The sequence below is a fragment of the Protobothrops mucrosquamatus genome, unplaced genomic scaffold, assembly GCF_001527695.2.
Source record: "Protobothrops mucrosquamatus isolate PMUCROS unplaced genomic scaffold, P.Mucros_1.0 scaffold781, whole genome shotgun sequence".
Classification (NCBI taxonomy): Eukaryota; Metazoa; Chordata; class Lepidosauria; order Squamata; family Viperidae; genus Protobothrops; species Protobothrops mucrosquamatus.
Window position 1 is genome coordinate 186,477 of NW_015387049.1, and position 12,640 is coordinate 199,116.

The following is a 12,640-nucleotide window of genomic DNA, read 5'->3' on the forward strand; positions in this document are numbered from 1 at the left end:
AACAGGATTGCATGTCACGCATTAAATTGGTTGGACTTACTCCCACTTCAGTTAGTCTAAGTCACAAATTTTCATATTGATTTTATGAGGCCGCCATATAACTAATACTGCTGTTCTCTTAATACTTATTTGCGGTAACTTACTATTAAAGTACTGGGCTTTGCACACTATGTACTACTTTATTCTGCAACTGTTAAATACTTATGCAAGTAGAGTTATAAAAACAGAAGAGGTATAAGAACACAGCACATTTTTGACACACAGCTGACTCTTCACAGCTTAGTCTTGAGAGGGGGCTTTTTAATGGGTGGGGAAAGAGTGCAAGTTGGTGCTGCTTGGTACACATGTACATCAGTTGATTTATCACTTGGGTGTATAAATCTGCCTTTAACTCTCCTTCCTTCTCAAATTCTCTTTAGGAGCTTGGTAGTCTTGCCAGAAAAATATTGATTTGGCTCTTTTTCAGCTCTCAATTAACAGAGGTCTGCTACTCTTGGCTTTGCACAATTAAATTGTTACTTATCTGGCAAAAGGTTTACCATGCTCTTGTTAATTTTACATTAAAGTAGCTTATTATTATTTCGTACTGAGTCAATAGGACACTACTTCAAAAATAGCAAGCACCAAAAAAAGATACAGACCAGTATCCATACTGAGTAGGCTAAGTAAGTTGTCCTAATATTTTCTACCCATCCCCTTACCCCTTTAAGACAGCTGAAGACTGAGCTTTTAAACTGTGAACAATGAACTAGCAATTAATAAGGATCAGGGTATTATATTCAAAGCAGCTCTTCCCTGATTTTACAAACAAATCCTAGCCATTTATGTATTCAAATTTTTAATTGTGCATTTATTTATGCTAAATAAATACATCTTTACTTTGAAAATGAGTATTGTTTTAAAATTGTTTTTCCTAGAGAAACATTTAGATTACATCTGGTTGATATTAGGATGCCCAAAATGGCTTATATGATCATTGAGAATGAAAACCCTCACAAACATCTTACCAAGATTTAATGTACATTTATTCTTAACACGTGGAACATATAGTATAAAGATTTCATACTGAATAAATGATATTCATTAAGCCAAAAAAGGAAAAAGGGAGGAATTTACATCAAGTTTTTAGCTACATCGTCTGAAATACAAATATGCAGAATTCATCACTGAAAAAATTTAATTGTGTTTCTTCATCAGGAACTTCAACTGAACCTAGAACTTTTTCACACCTCGATTAGAAAGGAAAAGAAACAAAACGAAACAAAAAAAAAAACCCCAGGAAAATAAAACTATAAGTTGATTGGCTGCTGAGACAGCAATGACTTTATACACAGACCTGTACAGCATCCTCCAGAGGCAAAAGAAAGGGGCTGGGGGTGGGGAAGAGAAAGAGAAAGAGAAAGAAAGATTTCTGGCAAGAGATTAAATAATTGGTGTCTCGCTTTTGCAGGTCATCAACTTGTTTAACTCGTCATACTATAAAGGGGTGGCAGGGAGAAGGGGAACAAAACTGCAAGGAATCTGAGGGCATGTGCAATGTACAACATCATATATATATATACACACCTGGCAGCTGTCAGGCTGCAGCTAAAGGTTAAAACCAGTTCTAAGAGGTGATCTCAGGGTTATTCATACAATCAAGGAGGAAGAGAGAAAGAGGTCAGGGTGTTGTAGGTTCACACATGATACTTTGGGGGAAAAGCCTTTTTTTCTCCTCAACATTAACTAAAAACATTTTTAAAAACTACAGTTTGCTGCTGATCCAGCTTTTTCTTCAATGTGAGACATTATTACAGTATGTTTACAGTTTAAGGTGTACAGTACATGAAGTTCTACACTCTACTGCACAGGCCTCCATTGGACAAGGTCTGTTAACAACTGGTAGCTTCTTGGTTCCTGCAAGATTGTGAATGTACAACGATAAACCACACAAAGAGTTCAGCAGTCACTTTTTGTCCTTCAGAGTTTACCATTAAAAACAGCTATGAAAGTAGTGCCTGTCGATGCGTTAACAGGACAAAGTTTTTTTTCCCCAAACTCACTGTAAACAACAGCAACTTTGGTTAAAATAAAAAAAGTCTTTTTTTTTTAAATGTAGGCAGAACTTTTGTCTCCTTGAACAGGGGGTTAGGATAGATCTGAAGGGCAGAGGTGGGGGCAGGGGGAATATCTTTTCCCCAAGGTAGAAGCAGGACAGCGCAGGGCAGACAGTGGATTCTGAGGTGGTTTTGCATAAATAAAGGGCAACAATCAGTTTCTAAGTCCTCCATTCACACACACACACACAAGGGGTATAGGCATCCCACGGCTGTCATGATTGGCCAATTAAAAACAGTACATCACAAATAACTTGTGAAACCAATGAGTTCATCAGAGGTGACACGGAGATGTCCAACAGCCGTGATTCGTATAACGTGAACTCCGAGTGGTTCTCGTCCACTTTGGCCAGGGCGAGCAACGCACGAGCTGCCCGACGCATCATGTCCACACTGGTCGGCTCAAAGGGAGGGTTCTGCATGTGCATCAAGCTCGCTTGGCTCTGCTGGAACTGAGTAGCTGCCAGGCTATCCTCCAAAAAGCCCAACAAATTGCCAATGCTGCCCTTCTGCACGGCAATGGCTCTAGCTGCCAAGCTGTCACCCTGTGCCAAATTGGCCAGTAGTACCACAGCCATCTCCCGACATACGGGATTCTTTCGGTCACTAAGAAAACGCACCATGGTGCTGTAGAGTTTCTCCAAGCGACTAAAAGGTGGCGTTGCAAGGATCAAATCCACATTGTTGTCCTGGATGCTGAGTTTGCTGAGGGTTTCCAAAACCAGTCTCTGAGGCGAGAGGACAGCATTAGGCCCAAGGGTTGGAAAAGGGTCTTGGGCTTCTGCTGAAGGACACACGGCCCAATGGAGAAGTCCATCCAGTATAGGCAAACAGATGCTCTCTGGATAGGGAGAAAGGTCCAACTGGCCAGAGATGTTGGCCAGCGTGACCAAAGTGTTTTCACGCAGCATCTCCAGGCAGTCCCACCACCACTCCACTTTGTTGCAGCTCACTCCTTGGTCCTGCTCCTCTTCCTTCTCATACGTCAGGGGTGCCTGTTTGCGTTCTGGGTGCTTATGGTGCAAGAGAATCAGTTTCCCTAGGATCAACAGCAGACCAGGATGTTTTGACATCTCAAAATCATTGCCTGGCACAAACGATAAACTCCTGATGATGTTAGATACACAGATGCAGCGTTTAGACAGCGAGTCCTGCCAGTCCAGAAGCGTGCAGAGGGGCGTTTCGTCTTTACTGTGAGGTTCGTCCTCCAATATTTTGATATTTCTATGGCTCTGAGCTGGACTAATGCCAAATGGAAATTTGCTGCTTTCCTTCGTTACCTCCACATTTTTGACCACCTCTTCTTCTGCCAAGGACCCTGGTCGGACTGAAAGCATGTCATCCATAGTAGCTGTTATCCTCTTCTCTGGAGGACCATCAGGTGCAGAGGACTCTCCCTCTCGAGTGACAGGGTTGCCCTCGGCTACAGAGCGTTTTCTCAAAACAGAGTTGCAGGAAGCTCGTTTATGAGTCAGCGATAACTCCAATTTGCTTTCAAAGTGGGTCTGGATGTGTTCAGTGGTGTCTCCCCCACCAATCCGCCAGTGCAGCAGTCCACTCTCAAATTCCTGTACCCGGCCAAGCTTATCTGAATAATCTACCACGAATGGATCGTTCTTCTGCACTATCTTGACTGGAAGTTTGTCAAATTTACTGACTAGCTTCTCCTCGTTACTTTCTAGAGGTGCTGTGACTTTATTTGCAAAAGCAGCCTCTTCCTCCCCTTCTTCCTCCTCTTCCTCCACCTCGCAGTTAGAATTCTGCGGCTCTTCTTTCTCCACTCCTTCAGGAGAATTTGAAGATTGGCAACACCTTTCAGGATCCAACAGAGTTCTTTGCCCTGGATCGCCCACCTCATATTCCTTCAGGATTCCAAAGATTTCAATGAGGCAACGTCGGAAATATTCCACCAATAGTTCCAACAATCCTGGCAGCTGGAAAACAAATAAGACATCCGATCAGATTAAAAGTAGCACAATATACACAAGTTCAGAAATTTCAGACCGTTAAGATGGCCGCCTAAACAACCCTTTTATTTAAATAGCTTTATTACTACCATCCACAAATGCATTCATTTTGTGGTTTTCCCAGTTCACTCAGTATAATCCCATAGTGGTCCTTAATCCTGCCCCAGGTCAGAAAATCTTGTCCTTGCCCATTCTTTAGGACTGGCCGTGCTCCCACCAGCCCCAGAGACTAGAAATTATACCCCCAAAGGAATATCCTATGCCACAAGTCTTGCCCAGTGCTGTTCTAAAGAAACTTTACACTCAGAGGAATCCTCTCACTGTTGTTGACAGTTAAGAGTTAAGAACAATGAGCTAAATGCATCAAGAAATTGAGGTAAAGTAATTTCACACAGTCAAGTAAAGCATGAAAAAAAAAAAGCCAGATCACCTGAGTGATAGTCAGATAGTCAGTGTTCAATCTGCTTCAACTTACTTCTTTGGAGGTAAAATAAATCTTACATTTATTTATCATATTTTTAAACTGTCTATCTCCCTCACAGAACGAGTGTCACACACTCGAATATATATATGGCTCCTGATGATAATCTAAGAACTAGTATCTAAAGCAAGGGACAGGTTTTGGCACATTCCCCTTACAGAAGCAGAGTCGATAACCCTAAATTAGTAGCACTCAGGAGAATTCTGTCTAGATCTTATGAACGAACAGGGCTGAACTTCACTGGTTACTCTATAGTAAACTTTGCCTCATTTTTGTTATTCATTCAGAAGTAAATCAAATATCATAACTAATGTTGGAAACTTAGAATCAGGTTTTGTTTTTTGTTTTTTTAAGAAAATGGTAGGTAAAGAATAGTTTCCAAGCCGTTTGCTGGATCAATTATACTGAATCTGTCATGGTGCAAACTTGTACAGTTGATTTTGTGAGATGCATTTCAGAAAGTGAAAGAAAGCAACATAACAGATAGGGATTCTAAGGTATTTCGAGTTCCTTTGTTCTGCAGACAGGACAGCTGAGTGTCTGTGACCTGAGTCTTTGTACTTTTAAGTGCATTCTGAACCAAGACGTTTTGTTTTTAGAAGGCCTTGGGCTGCCTTATAATTAGTATTTATAATGATGCTCAGATAAAAGTTGAACTCTCCTGACCCGTATCAAGGCTAATTTGCTCAGGTTACTTTACTTTGTAGAATTTATTTCTTTCTAGTTATTAAAAAGCAGCCAGGATGAAAAACTGTTATCACAGCTTTCTTTCAAGTAGTGTCATTCGGAAGTAATGGATTGCAGTTCCTACATTTTCATGCCAGCAAGACACTTAGTGATAAGAGCTAGGAATTCTGGAATTGCAAAAAATCAATAGGTAAACAGAACTGATTTGGCAATGAACGGATAACTGAAATTTCTTGTTTCAGCCTGTGAAGGCTAGAAATTTTATTTTAAACCACTCTCAAAATGCCATGTTTCATACTGACTGGATCTATGCTATGCTGGTGCATGATATATATGTTACATTTGTAGCATGTAAGTATAAATTCTGCTAGTTATGGTTTATTCAACAAACATTTAAGTAACCCATGTATGCCAGAATGTAGTCAGGATTGTAACAGAGGAGCTCCTTCCCAGAGGGCAAAGAGACAAAGGAGTTTGAAATGTCTGCTAGACAGGAAAGGGGCAAGATTGAACCCTTCGTAATAATCTGTAGATCTATCGTTATTGCAGATAATTGCTTTAGTATGGCAAGATACAATTGTAGGTGAGCATCAATAAAGGAAGTACTCAGAAGTAACTCCACATGTCATCCTAGGTTCTTGACACCATGGCTTTATATGAAGCCAGTCAATGTTCAGAATGCACACTACTTCCTATCCTTACCACTTTCTACAGGGGGACGATCGACAGCATCCTGTCATACGGCATCACAGTCTGGTTTAGTAGCATCACTGTTTCAGACAGGAAGGAGGTGCAGAGAGTGGTGAGAATGGCCGAAAAGATCATTGGCAGTTCCCTCCCTCCCATCCAGGACATAGCACAGAAGGGTTGCTTGAGCATGGTCCGTAACATTATCCTCTTCACGACCTGTTCTCCTTGTTACCTTCTGGGAGGAGGGGGCTTCGTGGTATCCGAAGCAGAACATCCAAATTCAGCCATAGTTTCATTCCATACAGCATTAACCTTGTGAACTATAAGCTTCCTCCTTCCGTTATATATTCAAGATGGACAGTATTTAATATTTATTTGCTATGTATATGCAGGGGTGTACATATGTTGTACATAGTAAGTTTTAGGTGTGTGTCATGTATGTGTCTCACTTTGAGAGCGGGCAACTAAATTTCATTTTTGATGTGTGCCGTTGTGCCCACAGTAAAAAAAAAATGACAATAAAGGTTATCTTATCTTATTCATATAAGAGGCAGACTTGCCCATACCTTCTAATTTTTGACTTTTAAAGCCCTCTTATCAGAAGTTGTCAACCCACCTGGCTGAGGTTGAAGGTCATTATGCTGTTGTCATCATAGAGTAGGATGTTTATGGTATCTAAGGCCCATGTACTTTCAGCCAGTAACCCAGACTTTAGAGACATCATCACTCTCCATGCTTCAGGAGTTCCTGCAGTGTCCAAAACCAAATTTGATACTTATCAGTACCCGAAATAAAATGAAACTGCATCAAATCCTGCTCTCCAATTTCTACAAGAAGCTAAAAGAATCTCATTTAATTGGCTAGACCAATCACACTTGTACAGGTAGCCTTCATTTAGCAACCACAACTGGGAACAGCAACTTGGTAATGAAACAAAGTGGTCACTAAAACTAAGTGAAACAGCAACTGTGCTCTTACTTCAGTTTTCCTGCTTTATAGACTTGAAGGTCGTAAACGTGAAGATTGGTCATAACATTACTTTTTCATCACCACTGTAACTATGAACCGTCACTAAACAAGGACTACCTGTACTCACAAGGAATCTTTGTGAACTAATCCCAACATCCACCAAATCCCTACTGGGATTTCCACAGCACGAATCCAGGCCCAGTAGCCATGAACAACAGTTGTTCAACAGCCTCTCAGGCTTTGCTAATCCTTCCTTCGATATAATAGTCAGCATCACTACTTGCAACCAGGAAACACCACTGGTGAGGATAAGCAACTCAATTACCGATATCTTTCATGGTCAGGCGCCGCCTCTGCTTCAGCACTGGTTGTGTAGCTTCCACTGAGCCAGGCGGGAAAGTGATGTCCCGTCGTATCATAGGAGGTTGGACAGCTGCTGGTGTTACATGGGAGGCTGGAACAGGAGGCCCTGCCTTCTGCATCTTCATTCCCGAATGCAGGAATGAAGATTTACTTGGAGAGGTGCGGTTTTCCACCGGCCTGGGAAGAGGTGCTGGACTAGATACCTGAGGAATGTGATTCTGCATGCTGGGTTGGGCCTGGTAGTTAGGCTGTGGCGGCCTTGTCATTGGGGGCACGGGGGCAGAAGGACCGTAAGGAGGCTGGCGGTTGCCATGAGAAGGCCACGGTCCCTCATGGTTAACCCTCTGATCTGGATGTAACATTTCTTCGGTTCGATTCACTCCGTGATAGGCAGACCCTTGGGGCGCAGAGCCAGTGCTCTGCCGATTTGGATAGCTGTAACCCATATCATTACGCCCTTGCCATATGGTGCCCTGTTGTGGGCCTTCCGGAGTGGACTGTATTGGGCCACCTATCATCTGAGGAGGCATGCTTTGCTGCGTACTGGAACCAGGGGGAGCAGAGACCCTCTCTCTGCCAAACTGGAATGGGAACTGGTTCTGAGGCCCAGCAGCAGGCCGGCGATCTGCAGCAGAGTATGTATTCCCACCGTACTGGTTATACATTTCCTGCTGTGGGGAAGGTTGAGCTGTTTGTGGCTGGCTTGTTTGTTGGGTTTGTGCTGGAGGGAGCTGTTGCTGGGCTTGTCCTTGGCCTGTGCTATATGGTACGTTGTATATCTCTCCTTCGTGTCTTTTGGCTGGTGGACCATAGTTGCCATCCATTGTTCTCTTGTAGTTCTGAGGGGGGGAAAATGAGAATCGGCTATTCACAAGCAGCTCTCAGTTCTATAGTACCAATCATAGCATCCATAAGTCCTTCTATGAATATTTTGATTCCTCCTAGAAGAGCATTCTAGTGAATCATGATTATGTGAAGCGATGATACTTGAAGCTTCAATCTAGATTCTCTCTTTGGGCCAAAATGAACTACTCCTCCCAACTACTACTCCCTTCCTCTAGGTAGGAAGAACGAAAGGAGGTATCTGGGCTGAAGGGTTGAGAGTGACAAGTAATAGATTCCAAGGAGACCATCCTAAGCATAAAGCCTCATTCTGTATCTTCCACATACACTGAAATCTTTTTGGCTGAAGAGCTGACAAAATCCTTTAAATATAAAAATATAGAATGGCTGCATTCAGGATAACACCAAAGTACTTTTGAGATTTATATGGTTTCCTTTGGAGTAGTTATAAAATCTCAAACACAGTTTGAGAACTGGTTGCAAATTCTATGATTAAATTATGCTGCTTGGTTTCAAAATCTTTCCCACCAGGATACAATATACTTGATCCGCTCCGATACTGGCAGCCTTGTCTTTATCCATGTGGCTCCAGACAAGAGAAATAATTTATGGCAAGGCAAATTGTGTGTGGAATTATGGCAGAAACAAGAAAAATCTCCATGGCAAACAGGAAAAAAAAACCTTTCAAACAGAAGCTCTGGTAGGAACTTTTCAATCTTCATAATAAAGCATTCCCAAGGAAAAGCCTTATGAGTAACTAAATCCTGGTTTAGTGGGACAGGCCAAGTTTGATGATCATAAATATCCTTGCATCCAAGTGACATGCAATTATATTTTAGATCTCTAATTGCCAATCAATGCAAATGTCCATTATATATACTGCTAGCATGCAAAGATTACTATAATGAGACAAAGCTTCTTTATTGAAGAATGCTGTTGTTTTGTTTCCTGTCCAAAGCATGAAAACCTGAAAGCTTCAATTAAGTCCTACAAATATTCCTCCTGGTCTTGACCCAAAGATGTCTGGTCTTTGTGACACTAAGTCACACTCTTTTTCTTGCAAACGATATTCCCTTGCACTTTACAATTCCTCATCAGATCGCAACTATCAAGGCTCTCTTTTCAAAGAAGTTTTGAAAATGTTGGGAGCTTACCTGCTGCTGTGGCTGATATAAGGTGGACTGTTGGCTAGGAAAGGGACTGCCAGAGGATGTACCTTGTGTAGGAAAGTGATTGCTAAAGGAATCATGCCTATAAGAAAAAAAACATCAATATTTTTTTTAAATCCCCAGATACAGCAAATAGTACAAAGCCCACCTATGGAGAGCGGGTACTGAAACTTACCGTTGCTGTGGTTGTTGAGAATAGCGGCTTGGAGAATACATTCCTGAATCCGGAGTGGAAGGCAAGATGTTGGGCTGGGGTGTTCCAGTTCCCAAGCTGGCTTCAGGTCCCATACCTGCTTCGGTTCTATAGCAAGACAAAAGCTACACTTACACAAAAGAATTTTAGGCCTCTTTTATGGAAGTTAAAGCCTCAGAGAGAGTGCTGCTACTAGTAATAAAATCTTATAGGCTACACAACTCTTGTTTACACCCAGGTTTTGCTGGGTTGTGCAACTTTAGGTATAATTTAACAAGTCACTCGGATGTTGGATATATATTAGGGGTTTTAAAGACCTTTTTTAGACTCTTCATTTAAAAGCCTGGAGGGGTTCGTACTTGCTCCCTCAGGAAACAGGCAAAATAGTACCTGATCCTTTACAACTTCTAGTCATATTAATGTAATAGTACCATCCTTCAAACCTTTTATTTGCTTGTAATTCAGTCCTCTTACCATTTACTTGCTTTTTTACAAACACCTCCAAAGCTAATTCTCAGGTATGCAAATGTTGGAAATTTGAAAGGCTTTCTTTCTTGCTGATGGTAATGGAATTAAAATGAATAAACTTACCAACTAAGAAAATCTGCTTAATCGAGAAATATGTGGCACAGCAAGGTAGAATCAATGCAAATACTAACCTCACTCTTTCGAAATGGCTGTAAGGATAATGTTGCCTCGGTCCCATAGCCATATTACTCATCCCTGGACCTGTAGCACGATTATAAGGATCTCCCATACCACTGTTGGGAACTTGCCCTGAGGACATAAAGGGATCACTTCCTAAAAGGAGAAAATGTAAATGATCAGTCTACGAAAAACCCAAGACCCAAATGGACGATGAATAAATATGATGTTTTATTGGGCAGAGAATTAGGTGATGGATAAATCTCAGAGGTGTTTTCATTGCTTTAGGTGGCTCAAGCAGTTTTAATGGCTACATGCTGGGGTATAAAAGACACCATCACCTTTTCTCATACTGCCATATGGATCCTTATTTGGCTCATAGGACATGCGACCCATCATGTCGGAAGTATTCATGCTGGGCTGGTACCCTGGATTTGGAGTCATAGAGTTCCTCTTCTGGAAAGTAGGGTCACTACCGTCGGGAAAGGCATCCTGAAGGCCTACTGAGTTACTCCTGATCCAACAAAAGGAGGAACATTTTAACTTAAAAGCTGAACACCACGGCAACCAATTCACAATTCCAGTTTGGTACTCTATTACCAAGGCTGTAACAAGTTGCCAGAAGTTGTTACATTTATTGGTACAGCAGTAGAAATCAGAAAGTGACTGGGGATTACCTGATGCCTTGCAAAGGTGCCATTTGACTATGCGGTGTAGATGCAGGAGTTGGGGGCTTCAAGTCTCCTCCTTCGGCCATGGAGCTACTAGTGGACTGAGGTGTCTGAGGACCTTGCATGGAGCCTGAACCCGCTGCAAGGAGAGAAGAGAGCCATCAGCTACATGGTAATTTGAAGGTGCTGTGCAAAACCCCAAACACAGTGGACATATGAATAGGAAAGAGATTACATGCTATTCCTTGTGCAGATTCACTCGCAGCATCTTGGGATCAGTTAAATTTTAACTGATGATGAGAGAGGGCATTCGTAATTTTAACTAGAAAACGTGCTCTTCAAATATCTTATTATGTGCAGACTATTACCTACAAGGAGAAATAACTTAATATTATCTACAGATAGGGTAGTGAACATGGGGGGAGGGTCTTCTGCAAAAAATAAGGAAGGGCAAGTTGATGTCTTGTCGATAGGGGTCATGCTCACTCTATTACTCTATAACTTCGAAACATAGTCCAAGTCACAAGAACCCACAAAATTTGCCCCAAACAAATCTACATGGCAACAAACAAGAGAGATGAGAAAGGCTACCTAATTTCTCTTGATGCAAGACAATTAAAAAAGGTCTGAAACGGGGGAGATAGCAAAGAACGAATCGGCTGATGGGGTCCCTCTACAACCTCAAGGGTACCCTGGCTGAGGTCTGTGTACTCCCTCCTAGCATAGCAGCTAGCCAGAGTCAAGCTCTCAATTAAGATTTCCATTAGTTACCATTTCAACACTGATATCCCTCGCCTAGCCTGGCAAGCTGATGAGTCATTTCAGCTTTTCATTAAAATCCTCTAGAGGTCATGTGCAGGTCATGTTTGTTTATGCCCCACCTTCAGGGCACCCTCTCCCTCTGCTCCGCTGCTCCCTCCCAGCCTGGGGACCTCTCTGGAGAAGGCAGGGCAGCGCCAAGCCCAGCAGGGAGCTTCATTCATAACCCCTCCCCCACCCTTCTCCCCATTCATTAGCTTTTCAGCTCCATTCCTTTCCCCTGGGAATCCAAGAAGCAAAGTCTCAGCTGCATTCTAATACACTGACATCAGCAGGAAGAGGTTTCAAGGCATTCCCTGCCTCGCTGCCATTTGTTGTTCCTCCCCACCCCCTGCTGTCCCTCCCAACTCACAAATTTACAAACTGCTGGAAGGGTGCCAATTCCATACACTCTGAACTCAAGTCTAACTGGCTGTTACTTCCCAAGGCGCATGGGGCTATTCATTCATAACCAAAGCCAGAAAGGCTAAACACGGTGGCAAGAGTACACAATAGAAGCGCAATCGGGCTAGAGCAGTCCAGGAGACCAAATCTAACCCACAAAACAGAAGGAGGCCAGTTTGGCATGTGCTAAAATGATGTTTTCCTCACAGAGCCAGACTCCGGATAGCCAAGTGTTTTTCCCATACAAGGATGCTCTTCTGACATGTACTCTATCCAAAAATGAAGACTTTCTTAGCCATGCATTAGCCTTTAAAAAGAAATCATATGAACGATAAAGCACAATAGGACTTGACATGGAAGAGGTGTGCAGGCAGCAGGAAACTTAGTAATCAGTATTCAATCTTTAAACAGGCAGAATTATCCTGAATAAGCAATGATAGCTCAAAACCCTAGTAATCAGTATTCAATCTTTAAACAGGCAGAATTATCCTGAATAAGCAATGATAGCTCAAGCATATCATATAGTACAGACATGTCAAACACAAGGCCCCAGGGGCCGGATGCGGCCCACGAAGTGGTTTCATGTGGCCCGCGAAGCCATCCTGGAAACAGTGAGGGAGCGGCCCCCACTGCCTTGGCCCTGGCTTTGGCCGGCCGGGAACC

General features: G+C 42.4%; 1 protein-coding gene across 2 annotated transcripts in view; it reads right to left on the minus strand.

Moving 5' to 3' along the window:
* Window positions 1-1,003: 1,003 nt before the first annotated feature.
* Window positions 1,004-12,640, minus strand: part of ARID1A (AT-rich interaction domain 1A) — a 98,568-nt gene continuing 86,931 nt past the window's right edge. The window contains exons 13-20 of one of the 2 annotated variants that reach the window (XM_015818724.1): window positions 10,781-10,913; window positions 10,439-10,617; window positions 10,118-10,259; window positions 9,441-9,566; window positions 9,251-9,347; window positions 7,216-7,456; window positions 6,538-6,668; window positions 1,004-4,030 (exon numbers count right to left, since the gene is read on the minus strand). In XM_015818724.1, the coding sequence (XP_015674210.1) occupies window positions 2,312-4,030; window positions 6,538-6,668; window positions 7,216-7,456; window positions 9,251-9,347; window positions 9,441-9,566; window positions 10,118-10,259; window positions 10,439-10,617; window positions 10,781-10,913 (2,768 nt within the window). In that variant the 3' untranslated portion in view covers window positions 1,004-2,311. Of the gene's footprint in view, window positions 4,031-6,537; window positions 6,669-7,215; window positions 8,093-9,250; window positions 9,348-9,440; window positions 9,567-10,117; window positions 10,260-10,438; window positions 10,618-10,780; window positions 10,914-12,640 lie in introns of both variants that reach the window. The other variant, XM_015818723.1, reaches the window with a different exon arrangement.